Here is a 25125-nt window from a genome sequence, read left to right on the forward strand (position 1 = left end):
TGCGCCGGGCCGGCTGCTGCCGGTAGCTGGCTGCGGCGTAGGCGGTCCTACCCCGAGCCGAGGTTCGGCTTCGCCGGTACGCATCTCTGATAAGCAAGGAGCCAGAAGGAAGGCAACGGCGGAGGCTGCAAAAAACTTCCGGTACGGCCCCGTAGTTGAGGTACCGATTTCAACACGGCGCGGGCCCGCAGTAAGCCGTAAGAGGAGAAAAAGAACAGCGCAAGGCCCCTCTCCGACTGAGGAAATGTACGCAGCATCGCCGCCCGCAGAGCCTGACAAGTTTACCTTACGCTGGAAGAACCACCGTCGTCACATTTAATGTCGTGTTTGCTGGAAACTTTTTCTTATAAACCAGAGCAATAACCAGGTGCAACCTCAGAAGACTTCTATAAAATAACTTTAATGACTTGGTTCATGCCATTTTAAAAACAGCCATTTTCAAGAAGAAAAATCAGTATGTTTCTGGTACTGACTTTGCTTTCTTATTCCCATCTTTGCTAACAGCTTGGCATTCACAGTACATCCAGTCGTTTGCCTGGGAGGGTGTACTGAAAATTAACCTCAAGTTCCTAACCTGCTTACACCATCTACAATTACTGCAGACCTTCCCCTGCCACCTCCATCTACTAAGAAAGTCTTTTTGTGATAGCTTTCCAAAATGCCAAAGATGATACTAAGCCAAGTATTCCTCAGATCTGTGTATACATATATATATGGTCTGTCTGACTTGGAATTCAATATGCAGTCACCCAGATGAAGATGAAAATCACTGGCATAAGACAGTTGTATACTCTATCACTACAGGAATCAATCAGCTGTTCTTGGTCTTTCCTGAGCAAAATGTTCACGGCATCGGAATAAGATTTTTGCAGGTATGTATAAATGAGAAAAATTTGTGTTCCTAATGATGCAAGATATATTTACTCACCTTTATCAAATGAAGAAATATGTTTGGGTGTCATTTAACCACAAATGTTATTTTTATCAAAGGGTTTGAGCTCTTCTAAATAACTGGGTTGGGTCTTTTTTTTTGACAAGGCAGCACACAGAGTCCTTTTAAAGGAAGATGTGATGTGTTCAGGTAGGTACGTGAATTCTCAAAGCACATCCCCATCTCAAAACAGACAATAAAATGGGCATCACAGAAAACCATGTTATACAATAAGACTGCATTTCAGTTTTTCCTATTACTTGGTATAACAAGATTCAATAAAACACGGAAGCAAAGTACCAATGGCCATCTTTCCCCAAGTCCTTGAAGAATTTCTTTGCATATTCTACAGATCTTCAGGTCTCTAAAGTTTCTTCATTTGCACCACAAGTGTCTACAACACAGATTAAACAACTTGTCACTGGGAAAGCACGGACTTTGGAGTTGGCTATCCACTTGTCTGTTTCAGTATTATACTCAAGAATGTGCCCTAATCTACCAACACCCTGAAAACCAGCCAGGACATAAACTATGGATCCCACAGCAGCACACTTCACTGTTACACCTTTCCATGGCATTGGAGACACCATCTTCCATTCATTCATCTTGATATCGTAATATTCTACATTATCAAGGCCACCTAAAAAGCAATGAAATAGAGAACTTACTACAGCGTACTGTCTAGGATGAACTTGAGTACAGAATGCTACATAAAACTTTTCAGAGTTTACATTAAAATATATGACAGACAAAATCCTTCAAAGGAAAGGTCACGATTTTCTAAACTAGCTGTTACTCACTCTTCTTTAAATACAGAAACAGAAGGCAAGAAAGACTGAAAATGAGATGCACTGCTACAAATTTCACATTGTGAAGATTCTAATGAGTTGCTCCACAAACACAACAATGCCTGATTTCTCATGGATTTGTGGGTAGTAACCAAAAGTTAAGAATCCACCTGAAAAATTATCTCCACTGAAGCCATGTCATTCTAGTTGGTTCATCCCCATACCTTTACATCAGTAGGCCACTTACTGATGAAACTTCAAATATGTTTATATCGTAAAAGCCTAAGTCACTTTTCAAGGGCCAACAGTTTCAAAAGTTATTAAGGAAACTACATTATGTGAAGTATGTAAGAATTTCTTCTTTAAGACACAGGCTACTAGTCACACTTCACAATATCTACAAACATCTTATTATACATACTTAAAAATAAATGACTACGAGGCACAGAGAAGTTTTCACTTCCAGTCCTGAATTATTAGATCTGAGAGATTAACTTCTATAATCACAGAAGATATTTCATTCCAGACATAACTCTTTGCCATTACATTAAATTAAGAACAATTTATCATTGAAGTTGCAGAATATGAGCAGCAAAACAATATTTTACTTATTAGTTCAGCAACACGCATTCAGCAAACACTAAAACCTTGCAAAGTGACAGTTGTGGCTATAACTGTTTAGTGAAGTGCACAAAAAATTATACATACTAATATTTTTGAATAGGAGTCAATCATGCTGGAATAGTTTTAGTGACTAACTAAAATACAAGCTATATTCTAGAACAGCATTAATGTGAATTTAGATATTCTAGTTACCATAAATAGTAATTAATAAACCTCATAGCTGAGAACTTTCATTTTCAAAAGCGCTTCAGAAACCCTATGTAATTAAAATTGAAGTTCAACTCTCCTAGGAAATCAACTATCATTCTAGTTTTACAGATAGAGACAGACCATGACTGTAAGTCACATTTCATTAACTAGGGCAGTCACGAAAATTCTCTATTTTTCACCACTTGAAAATAGCTGACTAGCTTTAAATCTTCAGACTGAAGTTCCTAGAATAGTGATGACACTTTCACCTGTTTTGTTTAGAGGAATGACAAAGTCTCTTGAAATATAAAATGAAAGACTTAAAGCAAATAAACAAATTAAAGATTGCCTTTTGTTAAGATATTTGACTTGGCTATATTAGTATGGATGCATTTCTGAATTTTACAGTACTAAGAGATTGGAAAACAAGATATAATGAAGTACGGAGGTGAACAAAGGAACGCAACTATGTCAGCAACAGAACATGTTTTATAGTACTGCTCAAAGTTTGTCCGGCTGAATAAAGTAGAATTAAGGCCCCAACAAAACTTTGCAAGTCCAGCTAGAGAATTAAAAGAACTGGAGTACCTAAGCCATTCTGTCCACCCACAGCAAATATTTTGTCCTTTACAAACACCAGTCCATGATTCTTCCTGGCTTCAATCATTGGACACAGCTCAGTCCATCTGAAGAAACAAATGAAAAAAAAAAAAACAAACAAAATCACAGGAAAATCCACTGTTTGATTTCTTAAAATATACATATTAAATAAATCCTGGGGTTAGGAAAAAGAAGTATGAAAGAAAGCTACTGGATAAAATTAACTTTTTAAGTAAAACTACAAGTAGCTGATATACTACTGCTTCATTCATGATTACATACAACTTACCGAATCCTAGAATCATTAAGGTTGGAAAAGACAACTAAGATACCCAGTCCAATGCCAGCCCATCCCCACTGACCATGTCCCCACCCACACGGTTCTCAAACACCTCCAGGGACGGTGACTCCACTGCCCCCCTGGGCAGCCTGTGCCAACGCATCACCACTCTGAGAAGAAATTTTTCCTAATCAACCTGAACAACTCCTGGCACAACTTGAGGCCATTAGCTCTCATCTTATCAGGAGATAGCTGGACAAGAGTTCTTCTCCCAGCTCTTCCCTGAGCCTCTACTTCTCTGGACTCAACAATCCCCATTCCGTCAGCCTAAGACCTGTGCTCCAGATGCTTCATCAGCTCCACTGCCCTTCTCTGGACACACTCCCAGGCCTAGCTGAGGGGCCCAATTCTTCCTGTTCATCTACATTACATTTTGCAGGGTGAACAAAAGCGACCATAAATATTCAGTTGACACAACACTTACGTTTCTGTGGCCGGATCATAAACTTCACAGGAATTTAGTACTCTTCCGGAAACATTGTTTCCCAAGCTCCCTCCACACACGTAAATGAGACCATTCGCCTCTACCATTCCGTGACTGCAGCGTTGAGTCAGCATGCTGGGCTTTGTATGCCAGCTTTCAGTTCTCGTATCGTAGCATTCAAACAAATACAGTGCGGAATTTCCTTAAAGAAATAAGAAACCCACCAAAGTGGCATTAATTTTGATGGTTGTCCTCCAAGAGAAGAGACTAACAGTACTTATCAAATTGGTGCTTTGTTAGTTGAAAAGGGAAAGCTGCTTTCCACCGCTAAAAACAGAGCTAACCAACTTGAAATTTGGGATACTCAAAAAGCACATACTTGTAATTCTCTTCTTGACTCTTTTGTTCCAAAGGATGTGAGTTTATATAACTGCTGTTTGTGTTTGAAAACAAATACAAATGATACAGATTTATTTCAGGAGGGGCAGGGAGGGACTGGGGGTAGAAAGACTGAACGAAGTTGTATATAAATTACTGATCAAATTTCCATCATCTCATGTTACTCAGTACTGAGAAATGTGCAGAACGTGGCACCTGTTCTGTAAACCTAACTGATTCACCTGAGTCTCTCTCTAGCAAAGTGACTCACGCTACTCCCAGAATATTTGGTGCTTTTGGAATTAGATAGCAAAATTATGTTGCAACATACTCCTGAATTATTAGCAATCACAAAACAGCTAACCTTCACCATTTTTCTTTCTTTCCCTGGCAGACACTTGTATTTTCACAAAGTGTGAGGTCTGTGCTGTCCCCTCTCACGGCCCAACAAGCTATTACTGAAATCAAAAGCAACTTTTCTAATGAAGGTAAGTGGGAGTGTCAAGACTTGTCCTTAAATAACCAGCCATACTTAAAGCAGAGTAGACTGGGCACAGCTTTCATAGAAAAGAGCTAGGTGTGTTACACTAGCTGCACTCACTGCCAGCTAGGGAACTGGGCTGAAAAAAAATCACACGGAACAGCACTACTTTTCCAGGTTCAAAAATGCAGGAGTAGATTTCTGTGAACCGTGTTTGCTTACTCCTTCCACAGTGCTCAAAATCAGTAAGAACTGTGGAATGAGCCATATTTTTTTCCTTGATGTACATACACATCCATTGCTTGGAAGCTGTACAAATTCTTATACAGAGGAAATATAATAAAGCTGTCTTTAATGTCTTTTTAGAGGAAAGCTTCTGTTTCAGTACACTGTATGTGGCTCTGGGCAGCCTGGTCTAGTGGCTGGTTACCCTGCACACAGCAGGGGGGTTGAAACTAAATGACCATTGTGGTCCTTTTCAACCCAGGACCATTCTAAGATTCTATAAATTACAACACTTTTAAATTAATAGTTTCATATAATTGTTTGCTCCAGTTTAGAAAAATGTGAGACATAACTTTTCTAGACAAGCAATATTCATTGGATTCCAAAGAAAAAATAGACTTGCAAAATAACTTGTTATTAATTTGTAGATTTTACTATTCTGTCTTAAATAGGTATAGAAAACAAAGTAAAACAGTGCAGTACAGCAAGTGTAGACCAGAAGCAACTTTGAAGTTAACAATACTGTAATGGAGATGTGACTAAAATGCATTAGAAAATAAACTATCCAATGAAAGTTTGGATCACAATTCCTCATGATCATGGAGTGTGGGGAAACTGGGAAGTTCTAAAAGATTTTGCAGTTTTGTAGTGTTCCAAGCCTTAACCTGTTGCAAATAATGGGACAAGTGTTATGTCACATTTACCACACTAGGTGGCAGCTACGAACTATCTGCTGCTACATCAGATCTCTTAACACATATTAGAAGTCAGATAACTTCACCTAAATGTCACAGCTTTCTATTGAGTGATGTATCAATTTTAGGTGCTCCTTATGACCCTTTTTGTCTCTTCACTTCCCTCCTGAGACAGAACTCAGGAGGAACTACTAAAAAATTTATCTGTAGGCATAGTGATTTTTTTGTTCCTGTTGAGTTGAGTTTTTTTGGGGAGGAGGCAGAACTTCAGAATTGCTTTTTTTTTTTTCTTTTTTCCTTTAAGCTGTTTCTACAGATATGGCATATTTACATTCTACTTTTGGTTTGCTCAAGATGTACAATTTAGACAGAAATTAACAAAAGCTGTACTGCACTGCAGTGTTTCTTTACAGATGTTTTTCTTTCCTGGGTTGGGGAGAATTCAATGGTCTTTCTTCAACTACAATGAGTGAATGACATCTAAATTCTCCACTTACTGAAGCAAACCATCAGAATAATTAACAGAAAATAACTTCTGCCACTTGACAGAAACAAATCAGTTTACTGGGAGAGATACGATTTCACCACCAAAACCAGTCAATTACAAAGCTTTTTATCATCCCTTTTTTTCTTTGATAATCAAAAAGCTCATCAGGCTCAACATATAAAATGAATAACACAATGCAGCTATTCTGGCCATTTGTCATGAAATTTTAAACCACACTGAGATCTGCAAATTTGTGTTCAGTAAACTAATAGCAGAGTGAGACTTTCAAACTATATTTGCTAGCTAACTAGCAAATATCCCTAGTTAACTCCTAATGTGAGTAACACAATTTCAATCAGAAACAGAACACAACAGAAACAGGGTGTTGGATTTCAGGGAGAAGAGAATTCTAAATATGGGAAAATTAACTCATGAGGCTAACACAGCAACGTGCAGTTTCTTTTCAATAGAGTCATGCAAAAAAACAGAACATTTTCCGGGTATCTTTGTTTGTGCTTTTTGGGGGGTTGTTTTTAAAGATTTTTAGTGTCTTACCCACTTCTGAACCACCAGATGTATAAATTTTGCCCTCAGCAGCACAGGCTGCAAGGCTATCTCGAGGTGTTGGAGGTCCTAGCTTGGAATACCAGCTATCCTTCACCACATTGTAGCAGTCCATTCGCTTTATAGGGAAGAGCTGGGAACCACCCAAAATATAAACTACGTTGTCCCAGAAGACACAAGCTGCATCCCTGCGCTTTTCAAAGGGACATCGGATGTCTGTCCAGCTGTAATCCTGCATTACAAAGAACAAGTAATGTCTAATAGATTGTAACACTTACCTGCACAGCGAGTGTTTTTCAAACAGAGCTTTCATAGAGATCTAGATACGGTCAGTTTTAAATTTCCTTTTCAAAACAAACATGAACACTGTTTATTGAAGAATACTCCTCAGGCGTACTCTTGAAAAATTCACTTAGACACAGACATAGTTAGCTGCAATGAACCATAACATAATCAATTTCTATTTCCTCATTCCCTCTGTAGACCCAGTACAGCTTTCCTGAAAAACAGGGTTCTTTTCCCTCAACAGAATTGATGCCCTGCTGCTACCAAGTCAGAAACAATGCATGTAATCAATAAAGCAGAATTACTTTTTCTTTTATAGAAATGGAAAAAACATCTTACATATACTAAGAAACTCTTTCTCTCTAAGGAAAATAAATACAGAAAGTAAAACCAAACAAAGGCGATGGAAAAAGAAGATAATATCTCAATTGACAAGCAACTCAGTTGAAAAGCTCCAGTACATACTTTATTACCATGACAACTAGAAGCTTATTTACAGAATTTGCAAAACACAAGTGATCTATAGCTATCCACAGTTGATAGCATGAGAAATGGTGTAATGCTTTATCACAAATACTGGCAGTCATGTTGCCTAGAAACTGCTTTTGCATGGGTTGGCAAAACCAGCAAGTATCAAATATAGGCATTAATGCTACCCAAAGCCTTAAAAACACCAAACTCAGCAACTGATGGCAGACCAGGATAGCATACAGCACAAGAAACACTTCTTGAATAATTGCATCTCACATATTCCATGCCATCGTAAGCATAGCTTTTATCTTATGCTGAACAGGAAAGTTTGGGACCTTAACTGTTATCTGTCACCTCAAGATGGTCTAGCTAAACCAGCTGCATGACCTTCATTGTAATGAATCACACAAGACATTACAAGATTACATTTTCTTGGCAAGGACATACTTCAAACACCTTGGTCAGTGAGGAAGAACAGCGACTTCTACATGGGGGTTCAAAGAAAGAGGCAGAGCATGTTATAGTCCAAAACATCTTACAATCTTTTCCTGTAGCATCCCCCTTAGCAAGAAGAGCTGGCAGGTGCATGTGGCCCTTTATGATGAGAAACGCGTCCTGGGGCATCCTAGAAAGGAAAGCCATACTACAGCATGGCAAAATAAATAGCTGCATAAATCTTAAGAAAAACGTCTGTGCTTTGTGCAAGATCATCATATTTTCTGGCTCAAATTTCCAGCATTTTTACCAAAAAAAAAAAACCAACAACAAAAAACAACCCTGTTGTTTTTCCTTACTGTCGTAAGGGCTGCAATCTGACCCACTTCTGTGGCTTCAGTTCATAACTACCCTTTCATCCACACCTTTATCAAAGAACCGCAGGCTCTCCCATAACCTGAGCATACTCAGCAGAACCCGCCTCCTCCAGCACGAGGCACTTCAGCTCCTTCTCTTGGAACGCTCTTCAGTGTTGGTCTGCACCACACAGAATTTATTTCAACATGACTTACGCATTTAAGAACAGCTGCCTTCCGCCCCAGTCAAGATCCATACAACTCTGGGCAGTGGCAAGACTCATTTTGGGAAGAGGACCATTAGGAGGAAAGAAAGAACAAGATATATGGTGACGCGTTTGCCTGCTGACCTTGGCTCTCCACAATTGCTCATGCAAGGACACCAGAGGCAAAAGCTGCATTAAATAGTTTTTGAAAGGCTTTTTTTTTCTTTCTTTTCTTTCTTTCTTTCTTCTTTTTTTTTTTTAAGACAAAACCAAACAAAACCACAGCTTTCATGAATTTAACTTGCAGTGATCTGAACTGTTGTCAGCTACAAGACCCCGTGACAACAACTCTTATGTAGCTACGGGCAGTGTGAAAGAGTGGATCGGTGTGATTAAAGTGTTTTCTTCAATTTCAGTTGATACCCTGAAGAATAGCAGACATGTCTACCATGGACAACCTTGCTATTAATAGCCTAGTATTGACAACTCCTTATCTCCTCCTAAGAGGCATGCTGGTTCTCTCAGTTGTCAAGAAATAGCAATGCCAGGCACCTGTTTCATTTCCATTGGTGGATTTTGTATCATTAACAAGTTAGCACTACCAGCTACTTCTCCAAAACTATATTCCTGCCTCAAAATCCTATAAACTCATGTATAAATTTTAAATAAGAATTCAAAAAGTATGTATTTTTGTTCCAGTTTGGGAAAAAAAAACAACTTTTTTTGTTTGTAATGTTCTGTGGAAAATTCAACAAGAAAACACTTCCCAACACCACAGAAATGTCATCTCAGACTTTCTGAATAGTTCTAAAACCAAACATCTCTTCTCAAAATAGTGCCAGATTGCTCCATAGGAGTTTTATGCCCCAGACTGCATCTGTTCCATCACTTTGCTCTCTTGAAGTACATGCATCAACAGAAGTATCAGATACAGCATAACAAGGACAACAAATATAGACGAAGTAATATTGTTAAACATTGACAAATAACAGTCTATTCATCCATTAAAAAAAACCCTTTTTGACCAAGGAAATGAAGATCAACGTCAGAGACTGATTTTTGTATGCAAAGCGATGTCACTGAAAATAATTTTCGCACTAACCTTGCAGTATGAGAATTACTGAAAGTTGTATCATTCAAACAAGACAATATTTTCAGGAGAAACAGTCTAAGTTTGTCTTGAACCACCTCTTCATCTGATATATTAGATTGCCGAATTTAATTAAAATCAAAAATAAAGGATTAGGGCACTATTCAGTCAGCTCAGCAGACAAAACAATCCAATTCCTTCCTAAGGTCCTAACCTTGCAGAAGTACATATATAACCTTGATTTCTGGCACAGTGACAGCTCCATTATCTTTTGATGGGACTAATTAAAGCAAGCCAAACTTGTGATGTAGTGCCTTACATCCCACACTTCTTATTTTACATGCACATGATATTAATCCAGCAGGGGTTCTGGATCCTTGGTTTGTGGCATTTAAGCTACCGTCATAGTTGAAGATCAAACTGAAATACTCAAATATCCAGGAAAATATGTTTAAATAACTTAAAAGCTGTAAATAAAATAAGTAAGAGTGACTGAATAAGACACAACAGATTAGCTAAGAACACTCAAGGAAGCATATAAGCACTAGAAATAGTATTCAGTGGAGACAGTGCTTATTAGAACCAGCCACTCACTTCTTTCCTTCTCCTTCCCTGCCCACCCCCAGCTCCCTACTGAACCCACATGTAAGGCCATAACGTTCCATCAAGTGAAAATCCTAAAAAATTCCCTTCAAATTCTATTTATTTATTTATTTGTATTTAGCCTGGGCAAATAGTCTAAGGAAAAAAAGAAAAAAAAAAGAGAGATCTTAATCCTATGCATTATGCAGCTTTATGTAGGCATGACTTCATCCACAAGCCAGATTTCTGCAATATTCTAGTTTTGACGACTGAATATCCCATAACTACACACAAATCACTAATTAACACAATTAAAACCTCAAAAAAAAAAAAAAGTCAACTGGAAGATTATATGTTAATGCATAAAGAGTGATGAAGCCACTAAACCACTACTCCCATTTCTTCAGTTCTGACCACTGCTGACATACTGAGTCACGGCCTGAACCTCTGATTGATCACCTGAGGCGAGCCATGAGTCAGCCAGAGGAGCACAGCTGAAGGCAATTCACTGTGCTGCTGGAAGTGACCTCCTAGACCTATTTAAGAGCTGGCTACCAGGGGGGAAGGATCTCTTCTGGAGATCCCTCCTTCTGGTGTTTTGTGGTGAGCCCAGCATAAGGGTAAGCCTTCCATTTATTCTCTTTGTTATCAGAGTCTACTTTGCCTAACTCTCTTGTTTATATTGTGATTGTAACATCTTGATATCCATTGATTATACATTGTGATTGTAACATCTTGATATCCATTGATTATACAGGCGCTTACTTTGGAATTTCATGTGCCAGTTAGGTTGGTAAAGAGATCAGTATTATCTATGCTGATAATACCCTTGCCAGCTAACAACTAGGATAGAAAGCCTCAAAGCTAGTTTCCACACTGCCTTAGAATAGCTTTGTTCCAACCTAAGTTACTCTAGATCAAGAGGAAGAAACATCAATCCAATTTTCTTCTAGTAGGAGAAAGGTCAGAGCATGTTAGATGGATTACAACCTGTTAAAAGGCCTAAACCAAATGACCATTTGAAGATGATGAATGCCCCGATCAAAGATTTCCCCAGTTCAGATGTTGGAAAGAATTTATTGCTTCACAACAGGAAAAAAAAAATATCTTCCCAGTTCCTCCCACCCTGAGTTGGAGCACTATTTATATCACTTACTTAAATAAGGAGGGAGATGGACAACACTTAAGAATTTGGAATTCTCAATTAAAATTCAAATTAAATGCCTCAAACTAAGTTAGCAAATCTGGCAACTTTTTTCAAACTCAATCAGAGCTCAGAAAAGGTGGCTTCAATTCTATTTTACATACAGGAATGCAAATTTGTATCAAATGAGCTCAAAAGAATGTCCCAAGGGTTCATTCATCCTGAATTAGATCTGACAGGGCTCACACTGACAATGTACTTCACACATGACACACTGAACTACTTAACTGTTTGAAACTGCAATGGGCATTAAATGTGCTCACTTGGAAAAGACAACTTATTTAACAAAATATATGATGTATGTAATTTCAGAACTTATCAGAGCAGCAGTGATACTTGAGTAGAAACTTATTTCTGTACTATTGCAAATGTTGTCTGGTAAAACAGCATATGGATAGTCCTTCTGCAAGTAGCTGATGTTTCTAGATCACCTAGTCTGCATAGCTGAAACAAACACAATTCCTGTGGCTTGATTTCTTTCAGAAAACATGGAAACAAATTCCAGGCAAACATTGACTGATCTAAAGTGATCATCTCTAAGGTTTTTGCAGAAATTCACTTTTTTCCCACTTCTGGGGTACTTGGCTCTCAATTCCCTTTCTTACATATTCTTAACTAATAGAACTGTGAACCATTGGATTCAGAAATGTTTACATATTTAATAAGAGTATCAAAACCCCTTGTACTCTAAAACAGGTTCTACACTATCACAAAAGTCAATCTTTCAAATTACACTAAGAAAAAATGTGCTCAGAGACTAACTCAAAGCAGTAAGTGCAAGCACATGCATATGGATTTATATATTCCAAACTGACTGCTTGGTATTTCTGTAAACTTTTATTTATTTCCAGCTATGGGATGCACATACCAATAAATTCTGACTCAAAGGCATTTCAGAACCCTATATCTAACACTGGCAACAGACAAGCACAATCATTCTATTCAAAATCAAGTATTACATCTAGAGCACAGATCTAAAAGCACCAAATTAGCTATACCTTCCAACCGTACACTCAAGAGACAGAATAATCCATCCTTCCCATCCCATTCTGCAGACCATGATGCTTTAGTTAATACCACCAGCAAATGTAAAACACGTAAGCTTACAAACAGTGAATCTTAATGCATTCTGAGGTAACGATTACCTTTGGATTAAAATATCTGCAGGACTGGGGCTGTGAGCCTCCAAACAAAGCAATGCGATAATCGTGTTTCTTCCTTCTTGGTCGTGTACCTTCCACTAGCTCTTCTCTGTCTTCTGGGGAAAGGAGATGGTATCGCATCCCACCTGGAAGGAAGACAACTGTTGCAGACCCAGCCTAATTCACAAAGAAGGGAATATTTCAGAGCTAGGAAAGGGAAAAAAGCAGGGATTCAAGTTTCTGCAGTACATCTATGCAGCTTTGTTTTCATTCTTAAATGAAAGAATGTGAGTGTGGCAGAATACATCCAGACTTACATCTTATTTCAAATTTCCTACTCTGCATGAAAACAGGACTTGGATATGGACTCGTGTTAGATTCCAATTTATCAATCAGCTCTTTTAGCTAATAACTATGTCTCCCATACTGAAACTGGCAAAAGGAAGCATGACTTACGAAAAGTATTGGCAAAACTGGGTGTCTGAAAGTGAAGCATCTCTAGCATCCTGCATCTTAGGAAAAAATCCCACTGTTCACAACTTGACAATGCAAAATAGGAGTTAAATTGCTTTAAGAAAATAGGTGCTTTCTTTTTCTCTAAGAAACAGTCCAAATTATGCAAAAACATTACTGATCTTACAGGTCGTTAAAACAAAAACCCTTATGTTTTCAGCAGTGCACCTAACTCCATGTCATGCAGGAGTGCAACTGAGATGCTGATGGTCAGCAAATACTTACCAATGTACAGGTTAATCTGAATCTTACTCGTTGACCGATGGAAAAGAGTTGCATGCCATTTCTAGATCTACGCTAAAAGGAAGCTGACTAATTGCCACTGAAATTTTAAAAAAATCTTCCAGAATACTCATCAACATATAAGCTTTATTCTCATACATGATAAAATGATAAAAATGATAAAATGATGAAACTTCAAATTTGATACCTTAAAAGAAGAAAAAGAAAGCTTGTTTTCCCTTCTCACTTGTACATTAAGAACATAAGCGTTTACAGCCTCAAATGTCACAGAGTGTGAGAGATGAAAACAGTGCAACTCAGGCTTAACATCCTTATTTGCTTAGGGACACTTCATAATATTCAAAACTTCAAACTAATTTTTAATAATTCACCTCTGAGCAATAACAGACACTGAGGTACTATCCTGTCCCAAAGGCACATTTCCAGTTACACCAACTCAGTGGCAGAAAATCATTCCATTATGCATCGTGAAGTTAATGTCATTTGCTAGCGATTCTCACTTCTTTTCTCTTATAAGAATAGATGTTGTGTTCATGACAATCTGCTAACGCAACTTCAACTAAATGCAACACCCTAGAAGGAACAGAGATGTTTTTAATGTGAAAGCATCATCAGAGCATTTGAAATAACTTGTAAAAAATTTACATTCCACATTTTTAAAATATATAGAACATCAGAGATTTCAACTAGAGGTCAACTTACTGATCACCATCTTAAGGCATTCTGGGTTATCCTGAATAAGTGGTTCAGCCTGAACTGTTTTACTTAGGAAGTTCTTTGATATAAGAGGAAATCGGACTTTAGCAAGAATGTCAACCATGTATGGCTGGCGATTTGGTTCATCGTACTTCAGCCACCTGACTGCTGCATCATAAACCTTAAACAGAAGAAAACAAAAGAAAAAGTTAATGTACGTCACCACAGACTCAGGCAAAAACTAAACATCAGTGCTCCAATCAGATTCTTCCATCCATTGCAGGGTAACTCATAATAAAATTGCAGTATGCAGAGGCTTCAGTAAAACTATCTATGCTACCATGTTCCAAAAAAGGCAAGACAATGCTCAGGCACAAACTAAAACAAACGAACTGATGCAAAATAAAACCCCTCTATGTTTTTTAAACCAATAATTTCTACTACCATTTAACATTTTTCCCAAAAGGAAGCATGAATCTGTAATTCACATCTACACACGTAATCCCTGCACAGCATACAAGACAAATATGCTTTGTGTTCAGTGTCACAACACTGCTAGTGCTTCATCAGGAATGTTGAAATAGCTTGTACTTCAGTGTCCTAAGCTGACAAACTGTGTTATTAAGCCATTCTTAGGAAGTTCCAAACTGTCTCTTAGCAGACCATTAAAAAAAAAAAAAAAAAAAACAGAAAAAACCCCTATTTTTTAAAGCTACAGACTGCCTCAAGTATAGTATTCTGAAACTTTTCTTTGTTATCTTCTCTTTACTGGAAAAGCTAATGGATTTTCTTGGCAGGGCAGACAGGACAGGGAAGGTAACCAAGAAACCTGTTATATTTATGATTATCCACTGAGTCAGGAAGGAATAGAAAGGAAGTCCAACGTTACCAACGTAGTAACACTCTTCAGTGCTGCTGCAGACATAGCAAACTTATCCAGTACACTGCCATGCCAGAGTCAGCACTAATTTTGTTACAGGTAATAATGCAGTCAGTACCCACTCACTGAAGCTGAAACTGATCACGGCGATCAGTGAATGACTGAAATTAGTTCTGCCATTAAAAGTTTCTCCATGTCATGAGTTATTCAGAAGGACTGCTAAACCTTCCCAGCTGGAATGACCAGAGAGCAAGGGAAAAGAAATAAAGAAACTTAAGTTCCATCAGCTAAGGAAATTCAAAAGAATGTTGGGATGTAGCGTTGTTTTCTCAGTCGCTAACTGAAACACTATTAGCATACAGGAAAAAGAGGCCAAGTAGTAATGAAAGCTATCCTTCCTGCTTCTGCCAAGTGAAAATATGCTTTATACCAATATAAAAATGAAAGTACACTAACTTTCTATTGGTATTCCTGAAAAATAAGATTACTTTGGTATGCTGTCCATTTATAAGAGGAATTTTAATCATGTCATGCTCCTACTTGAAATTTCTATCACTGCTGCCAAGTTGAAGCATGCCATGTTACTTTATCAACTGAACTTCAGGAAAATAAATTCTAAAGCATAAATTCCACTGCAAGATAACAAAGCATAAAACACTCCTAGCTCTGGGAAAGTTACCTGGGGCCTGAACTCTTCCCAGTTCATGGTTAAGAATTTTGATCTTGTCACCTGATATTATTTCCCAACACAGCAATTACTATTTTCAGGTAACATGTATTGAAGAAAATGCATTAATTCTATGAATACTTAACTTCAGAGTCAGTAAAATTCCTGTCTCTATTTAAATGCATATACATACCGCCTTGATTACAAGATCCTTCTGATGCACTTCAAAGAGCGTAAATTCATGACAACATAGCTAAATGAACTTAAATTACCCAACACAAGCACCAGAACCAGCTAGAAAGGCAAAATTTCAGTGTAGATGTGACTGAGAACCTTCAGGAAGTATCCAGCAGCTACAACCATCTCGCAATCAGCTCTTTTAGCTGCAGTGCAGACACACCTATACTCCATTTCCCTGCAGCAGGAAGAATAAGCTGGCAAACACGTTCAGGGCTATGGTATACTGAACCAAGTGTTCAAAATGGGACAGCTGTGACTAATCTCCACCACAGTTCACAGCTTTTAAATGAAACTTAAGGCACTTCCCATTTACTTAAGCTTTTTTGTATCTATTCCATAAACAAGGGCCTTCCATCAATCTGTCGCTGTCAGTGCTTCTAGGTTTGAGTGTTAGGTCCACCTTGTTCTTAAGTTCTTCAATTTTGCAAGTTTTTTTTTATGAATACATGTCTCCATCAGCAGCAGCTCCCTTCTGAAAGAGGCTGACACTCAGCACATAGTCAGGTAGAGACATCACATGCAGTTTGCTCCTCACTTTGAGGTATTCACTTCCACTAACAGCGCCTAAATTCCAGGCTGGGAGCAACTGTTGTAATACATTAAACTTAATTCAACTCATGTTACATGGGATCAGAAGCCCTGTATCTCAATAAGGGAAACTGTTCTGTCTACATCATTTATGACTTTTCTTTCCATTTTGCTGATATTACATATATTATATCCAGATTAAGTGTGGATATTCATTTTATGTTTGGTTTTGACCAAGCAGGGATACACTTGCTAGCTGGTTGAGTGAAGGACTGTACTGCTTTGCTCTGCACCGGTGTGGCCTCAGCTCAAGCACTGCGCAGGAATACCTGAAACGAGACACTCGAAACTTTCTCTCAATTAAAAAAGAGATAGTGAAGTTCGATCTTCTTAGCTGATAGAAGAGCTCTTTTCACAATGAAACAGATCTCACCTGGTCTTCTGCCCTCACAGTCAGTGTATCTTGGTTCAAGAGGTGTGTCACACGCTTAACATCAAGCTGAAGAAATTCATCTGTCTTGTAAACCTCAGTGAAATGCTGATGGATAAAGTCATCTGCGGTGGCTTTCAGTTCTGGACAGTCTAAGCATTCTGCTAACACACTTATACCTGTGAAAGAAAAATTAAGAAAACCCTTCCAAAATGAACTGCGATTACCTTTAATATGTTTGACTCAGATGGTAACACCATAATTCCAGTGATACTTAGAATGCCAGTTTAGTACTTACTGATATGCTTAATGAAAAAGATACTATCATAATTCATCTGTAACTCAAGTCAAACTAAGATAAGCACAAGTATGTGAACCCCCCCTCTACAGGGCAAAGTGCAGAGTCAGGCCTGTAGCACTTGCTGTATATTTCTCCAGCACTATTTCCTTACCATGGAAAATACAACAGTATATTAACTAGGTCTGAGCCACGTAACACCAAAGTCTAACCAGAACAGCTTGATATTTCCAGGTTTCATGACCTGCCCTGACCTGCTGAGGCAGCAAACATCACCAACCAAGCGCAACTAAGAGGCACAGTGAGCTGGACTCTTCAGTGTAGTAGTGAAGACTGCTGCAGGCCAACACAAAAAAAGTCAAGCTAGCACTGAAGCAAGAGCAGAAGCTTGGCGTAAAGCTATGAACAGCAAATGCTGCTGAGAATCACAGAATGGCCAGGGTTGGAAGAGACCCCAAGGATCATGAATCTTCAACCCCTCTGCCCCATGCAGGGCCACCAGCCTCCCCATTTAACACTAGACCAGGCTGCCCAGGGCCCCATCCAATCTGGCCTTGAACACCTCTAGGGACAGGGCTCTGGGGAGAAGTACTATTTCCAACCTCCTCTCTAGTTACCAGGTGAGCACAGAGCTGTTCAGTGGACACATTTTGCCCACCACGCTATGGTCTTCCCCCTCCTCCTCTTTTGGAGGATGGCAACAAGTGGAGTAGAAGCAACCCCAGAGTGAAATTCAATCCACAGGATGCAATTAGAGTGAGCCTCTCTACAAAGCAAAATGCGAACTCCAATGATAAAATTCAAGAGTATGACCTAGCTGGTTTTCCAGTGAGAAATAACAAAACTTCAAGAGATTCAAAATAAGTCATGGTTTATTTCAAATATTCATTTTTGTGAACTGTGGGCTTGCCTGTAAGTCTACACAGAACTCGTAAGGTATATCTTCAGGAAAATTTGATTTAATTTTATCTCCTTTTTGATATGAATTAGCGAAGTATGCAAGTGTTAAAGAATATAATTAATTTTCTAGTTAACACAGACTGCAGAGGACTGAACATGCCTCAAAGCAAGTGTAAGTGGCATTTTCCTTAGAAAGTAATGCCTTCCTTCCAGCAGTTATTTCAGAGCCACTGCTATAGTGCAGCATCACAGCACATCACCTGAATCTTTGTAATTCAGATCTTTTGCAAAACATTTGTTGATATTTAAACATCTGTAACACACTTAATTGAGATGTCATTAGGAGAATTGCATAACTAACATCAATAATTCTAAATATTTTCTCACATCAAAGACCAAAGATTAAGTACTCCAAATCCCTAAATAATAGTAAGCACCAAGTTCTCCTTGGTGTTTGTATTTTTGTAATACTGAGTTTGCATTAAGGCTACAGAGCACATCAAACATCAAAACAGTGCAGATGTCTTTCATAGATTTCACTCACTTTTGCTTTTAGCTGCTGCTTTCTCCTTTTGATTTCACTCAAACAAACTCATTTTATTTGGAATTTTTAGAAGGTATGGTAGTTTTGTATAAACTACGACCGTCAAATTTAGTCTCCAAGAACAGTAACAACTGAAAGCATCACCTTGTTAAACAGCCGAGGATCTGAAACAAACAAGAATCTCCAGGCTGTTGTTAAACTGGGATGAGACCTTGCAAAGTCAGTGGACCCTGACACTGGCCAAGACAACTGGCAAATTATTTTGTTTATGGCAAGGGGAAACAGTTCAGATTCAGAGCAAAATTATTCTTTGCGTGCATTTGGATTTAGCCAAGTACTACTGTCTGTTATACTATTATACTACCTGCTTTTCAAGAACAGAAAAGTTAAAAACGTGACCAGTCCGTATTTCTCTTACCAAGACAATTTGAAGCATCAACTTGTTCTTTCAAAAAGTCCACACACATTTTTTTCACAGGTTCAATTTGATATTGGTTTGCTGCATCTAGTAAAGACTGGACATTATTGCTGTTAACAGAAATTCTGCAAAACAGAAGGTGCAATATTAGCATCACTAAAACTACCTTCCTAGTCGTAGCCAAAACACCGATCCGTAAGTGGCAAAATTATTCTCCTGCTATCTCCCCAAGCTTCTTGAACTCACAAACAGTTGAGGCACAACTTCCCTTCATAGTCTTTTCAAATTGCTTTAATTTGCTGTACATTACTGAGGAAGGACAGAGAGCAAACAGTGCAGGATTAGCCTGTTAAAGAATTGGCTAGTTAAAGAATTAGCCTTTAACACAGGCCATCTGGAACACCATGCTCTGATTTGTGTGGTTAGCCATTTTCACAAGAACAGAAAAGGAGAAGAGCCTTCCCCTGACAGCCTCCCACTCCCAAATGCACATCAGTGAAATCTGCCTAAACTCATTGTCAAAACTCCTACAGTTTATTTGCCTAGAGTGCACAAGCAGAACAACCATTCTGACTGCAAGGCACCAAAAGGGCTAGGGTGCCAGCATCGGCTGCATCTCACCACAGATAAGCACACACAACTTCTCTCAGAAAGCAGAGAAAAAGCCTTCACCCCATCACTACAAAGACAGGGTCTGCCATCCATCATAAGAGCTTGTTGCACAGTACTGCTCAGAATCCCAGTCTTTTGAACAAGCTCCGTTTAAACGTTACAGTGCCTGCAGTGCTATTTAAAAACAAACACATGGGAGTCTGAGATAGAAGGGAAATGCATTTTGCAAAGCAGCTTCCCACTCAGACTGTGCAGAGGTGAAGGTGTAAGTCCCCAAAATAGGTATTTGTGATAGCTGTTAGGATCATGAGGAGAAGCCCCTGCTTATAACAAGAAGGGTCTACATTTCAGAACAATGGTGAATATAATTCAACTCCAACACGGACGCCAGAAGTATTCTTAATTACTTTCTGATGACAATTACCACTCTCTTTAGTCCATGGGGCTTCCCTACTGATGAAATAAATAGGAAAAAGGAAGGAGGATATAAATTTAGTCACAACAGACTTAAAACAAGTGAAGAATTGTAATAATATGAGAACTGATGAATCATAAAAGCATTGTTTTAAGATTTCATCATTTAGAGTTGGCAGGCTTTCTAGCAGAAACATCAGTTTTAAATAACAAAACTACCTTGCAGTATAAGCAAACTCCACAAGCTGTTCAATAATGTCAGGTTCCGCATCTTTCAGCTCCACCTCAAAGGACTTTGATTCAAGCATATTTGCTGCAAAAAGGTTAAAAGACAAACTACATCAATAAGCCACTCCAGTTATTTTCCATGTTAAAAACTAGGAAATAAAGTCATTACACAAAATGGGAACCTGCTAAAAACTGCACACAGTTGGTTGCTGCTTTTCCCTTACAAATGCAAGTCAAGAAAGAAAGGAGACGGTGTGATAACCAAAATAAGTGGTGTGTGCACATGTTTGCTTAATGTCAATTTTGCTGAAAAGTGCCTTAAATAGGAATGGTCAAAAATGCTGTCGGACTGCAATGCAGACTGCCAAGCCAGCATGACCAAAGATAGGAAGCATGCTCTGCACCACCAAAGGCTATTTCCATATTCAAGCTGATAACAGCAGAGCCAGCTCAGAGCTCCCACGCTGTCACAGCACTGCAGATCTACCCACAGATGGATACAAGCCAACCACCAGAAGGCACAGACATTTTACTTCTTCAGTTTAACATGTGATTTATAGCACAGCAATTTTACTTCTGCATACCTGACCTATGACTTGTAAGATAGATACTATGCAGTTGAATGTACAAAGGCAGAACAAGCACAATAATGCTTACATTTTTGGAAACAAAAATAAGAGGACTGGTGAATAGAGATGAATGGAAGATGGATAAGAACTGAGGAAATCTTCACTTACACCTATCCCTGAAATTAATCACTTCATAAAAAAGAAACTGTGACTGACAAGCTGTTTATCAAGATGTGGTCATGAAAGAATAAAATTAAGCAATTTGGAAAATACTTACTAGTAAACATCAAGTTAAAAAAGTGGCTTGCTGAGGCGAGCACAACACGGTGAGCTGGGATCCTCCTTTCCTGAACCATAAGAATAACATCACAGAGCGTTCTCTAAATCAGAGGAAGAAAACCAGATGGAAAAACAGAAGATCAGCGTTCCTGAAACACTTTCAACAATATTTCTCTAAAAACAGCTTATGAAAATTCATTGGTCTCCTTTATCTGCATAAACCCAAATAATATCACACAATAAAAAGATTTTCTGAAAGTCAACAAAGCTCAACAACCTGAAAAACTAGGGAAGCTCAATGCTCCCATGACCTTGTGCCTTCAGGCTGGTCACTGATAACATGAGCTGTGATTAAAGCTTTTCCTGTGGCATTTATGTCAGCCTCCTATGCTAAAGGCTCCGCAGCATTGAGCAGGGACTACATTGACATTCCATCCTTTTCATCCTTATCTACTCAACTGCCAATCTATTTTTTAAGCTTCTTACAGGATACTCATCAGAAAGCATTCACTGAATGAAACATAAATAACACATTTCAAAAAGAAGAGTCTGAATTACAAGCGCAGATTTGGGGAGCGTATGTGTCGCTAAACTTCCTTTGTACATCCAGGACTTTAAAACATTTAAGATTGAAACAGTAACAAAAAAGACCATGTGAACAAAGTTTCAAAGCTGGAATTCCCAGCACATCTGGCTCCAAACAGGTACATTAGCAGTACACAACATCATAGGACACTGTGGCTGAGCTTTGCTACGACACACAACTGCTGCTTTAACTACATGCTGTGTTTCTAAGGCAAGTTTGATGCCTCAGCTCAGTATTTGAAGCATCTCAGATACCCTAAAGCCTCACTGGATGTGGGAAGAAATATCTGCCAACCAAACCAGATCATCATTCTCCTTTCTTTTCCTGTGACATTTCTGGGTGTAACTGTTCTGTTTCAACCATGGTACAGAAATGCTCAGAAAGAACTTTCCAAAAGGATCTATTTGCATCACTCAGTAATTCTGCTGATGCAACCCATGACTGCTGCTTCATTGACCAAAGCACACACCCCAAGCGTCACCCAGCATTTCCAAGCTTCATTAACTCGATGACACCTTGCAACTCCATCCCAGCTTCATTCTCAGCTTCTTCCTTTTGACCCATCTCCACTCAGCTACAAAGTGGCAACACAGGATGTATGCACATGCTGTCAAAAAAGCTCATTATGTACACAGAGATACATCCATTTCATTTTTGAGGTCAGCAATTAGTCCTTATGCACTGAACATACTCCCAGTATCTCACCAGAACTGAATGCCGACATGCCCACAGTCTACTCCAAAATCCCACACATAGCAGCTGACTATAGATCACAGTTCACAAAAAAAAAAAGCAGCCTCTTCAAAATTAGCTGTGCTTTATACCTGTCCCATTTTCCTACATCATTAACCAAATGCATATGAACAGGTAGTGCTCTGCACACAGGCTGCTGTTTCCATAACAGGAGTTTTAACTCATAGTGCACTGAGGTTTTATAACCACAGCAGAGTTCTCAACTTACCAAAATACGACAGCAGCTTCCTGCAGCACAAGGAGCAAGCTGAACACTTTCCTATGGTTGCTGCTCCTCCTACACATAGCTAATAGAAGCAGGAATGTCTCAAACTACCCAAAAGTTTCTAGACTAGTCAACTGGCAGGGGTGAGCAGACATAAAAGCCACCATCTGAAGTCTGGCTAAAAGTAAAAAGTAGCAGGCAAAATTTGGAGTTGCATCCCCAATCCCTCAAGCACAGATAGTTTGAAGACAACCAGAAGCGGCACAACACTTTGGTTTGATCCTCTCACACTGGGGGCTGTATCTCCTCTGCCTGCTTGATGTCTCAAAAGCTGATTATTTGACATTTTTGTGTGGCTGAGGGATTTTGCTCAAGGTTGAAGCTCTGCTTTAAGTTCCAGATGTCCTGCTTATTTAGGATAACTAAACTTCCCAAGGCGAGCTGTTTCTCTTCAGAGATCCAAGATGGCCATAAATAAGGAACAAGAAAAGACACCTTTGAGATGAGACACGAGTCTAAAATAGTAATCAATCAGTTGAGACTAAGTATTATGCTCAAACACAGATAAAGTGAGGAGTGGGGCGGCTCCCCAAATGATCATTGAAGACCACCAAAGAACCCCGTGCAATCGCAGAAGATTCAAATGTTATGTAAGCTTACATAACTCTATGAATATGTCATAGGTAGGCGTGACTTATGTATTAGGTAGGTGGACAGTGAAAACATTTTGGACTATAAATAGAAGTCACTGTAAAGACTTTGCGTGCTTGATTTTTGGGCATTTCATGCCTTGCAGCCCATGTAGAATAAATACCTCTTCTAAAAAGACTTGTCTTTTCAAACATGTTTCGGGAAACTTAATTGACAACGTGTCTCCAAAGCATAACAGCACCAGGCATCCCCTTGTCAACAAGGAGAGAGGTAGGAGCTCAGCTACACCCCACCAGAACAGAAACAAATCCTACATCAATAAGCAGATCACAGCATGGCTTAGGTTGGAAAGGGACCTTAAAAATCATCTAATTTCCCCCCCCTGCAGCGGGCAGGGCTGTCATCCAGTAGGTCAGGCTGCTCAGGGCCCCATCCATCCTGGCCTCGAACGCCTCCAGGGATGGGGCATCCACAGCTTCTCTGAGCAGCTGTGCCAGTGCCTCACTGCTCTCTGCTTAAAAGGATTCTGCCTAACATTTAACCTAAACTTCCTCTCTTTTAACTTAAAACCATATTCCCTTGTCCTGTCACTATTAGAACATGTGAGAAGTTGGTCCTCCTGCTTATAAACTCCCTTTAAGTACTGGAAGGTCACAGTGAGATCTCCCCAGAACCTTCTCCAAACCGAAGCAGCACAGCTCTCCTCAACATTTCTTCATAGCAGAGGTGCTCCAGCCCTCCCATCATCGTCGTGGCTCTTCTCTAGACCCACTCCAACAGCTCCACATCCCTCCTGTACTCCAGCCCCCCGGGATGCAGTACTCCAGATGGGGCCTCGTGAGGGCAGAGCAAAGGGGACAGACAATCACCTCCCTCTCCCTGCTGTCACCTCTCTCGAGATGCAGCCCAGGATACAGCTGGCCTTGTGGGCTGTGTGTACACTTCTGGCTCGTGGGCAGCTTTTCATCCTCAGGATCCCCTGATCCTTCTCAGCAGAACTGCCCTCACAGCTTTGAGTCCCTGCATAACTCTTAACATTTCATTACCTCAAATCACCACAAAGTTTTCATGGAGACCGACTTAGTCCTTCACACACCGCTGAGCTGCGTGAAGTTCTACAAGTACACGAGAGTAACTGACGTCCCGTCAGATGGGAACGAAGGGAGGAGCAAAGCAGAACCAACGCCGCCGCTGCCTGCCGGTTTCTGACGGCAGGACGGCGCCCTGTCCAAGGCTCGCACCGGGAGAAGCGCAGCCGAACGGCGGCACGTGACGGCGCCACGCACGGAGCCCCCGGCCCCAACCCCGCCCGGCTCCGAGCGCCAGCCCCAGCGCCGAGCAGCCCGGCCCGCACCTGCTTGCGCATGCTGTTCATGACGCCCATAAAGCCAGCCAGCAGCTTGGCCTCCTCGCGGGCTGCGAGCTTCTTCTCCGTCTTCTTCTTGCTGCTCTTCTCCGAACCGGGAGCGGCCATGGCACCTCACCGCCGGCACCGCGGTCCCGCCACCTCCGCCCACGGGGGGCATGCGACGACGGGCGACGAGCGGCCGCCTCGGGCTCTCGCTGCGCCGGGAGCGGATGGATGACTAGACAGACCGACGGACAACTGAACGGACAAAGCCGTCAACCAGCAACACCGAAGATCTCCGCGGCGGAAGCGGACCGGGGCTGGTGGGCGGGGTGGGGCGGCGCTGCGCATGTGCGGACGCCGCGAACCGGAGCGCTGCCCCCGCGCGAGGTAAACAAAGAGCGGAGAGGCCTGTGCGCGTCACGTGGCGCCGGGGCGGCGTGCGTGCGCCATGGTGGGGATGGGCGGAGAGGCGGCCGGGGTGAGGGGGGCAGGCGCTGTGGTGTGTGCAGCCCAGAGAGCGGGCTGTATCCTGGGCTGCTCTTAGTAGTACGCTGTAGGAGTACGCTGTCAGCTAGTTAAGCGATGTGATTCCCCCCATTGCTAAATCCTACCTGAAATACTGC

General features: G+C 40.3%; 1 protein-coding gene across 1 annotated transcript; it reads right to left on the bottom strand.

Moving 5' to 3' along the window:
* Positions 1–384: 384 nt before the first annotated feature.
* Positions 385–24824, bottom strand: KLHL7 (kelch like family member 7). Its single transcript, XM_042889168.1, has 11 exons — positions 24506–24824; positions 20955–21057; positions 20100–20193; positions 18855–18979; positions 16698–16873; positions 13956–14130; positions 12501–12643; positions 6718–6958; positions 3897–4098; positions 3121–3218; positions 385–1571 (listed from the first exon to the last, which is right to left on the bottom strand). The coding sequence occupies exons 1-11, from the start codon at positions 24623–24625 to the stop codon at positions 1288–1290; spliced, it is 1761 nt and encodes a 586-aa protein (XP_042745102.1). The 5' UTR covers positions 24626–24824; the 3' UTR covers positions 385–1287.
* Positions 24825–25125: the final 301 nt, after the last annotated feature.

The sequence above is a fragment of the Lagopus leucura genome, unplaced genomic scaffold (genome assembly GCF_019238085.1).
Source record: "Lagopus leucura isolate 7727_CA_CO unplaced genomic scaffold, USGS_WTPT01 Super-Scaffold_100157, whole genome shotgun sequence".
NCBI classification, from domain to species: Eukaryota; Metazoa; Chordata; class Aves; order Galliformes; family Phasianidae; genus Lagopus; species Lagopus leucura.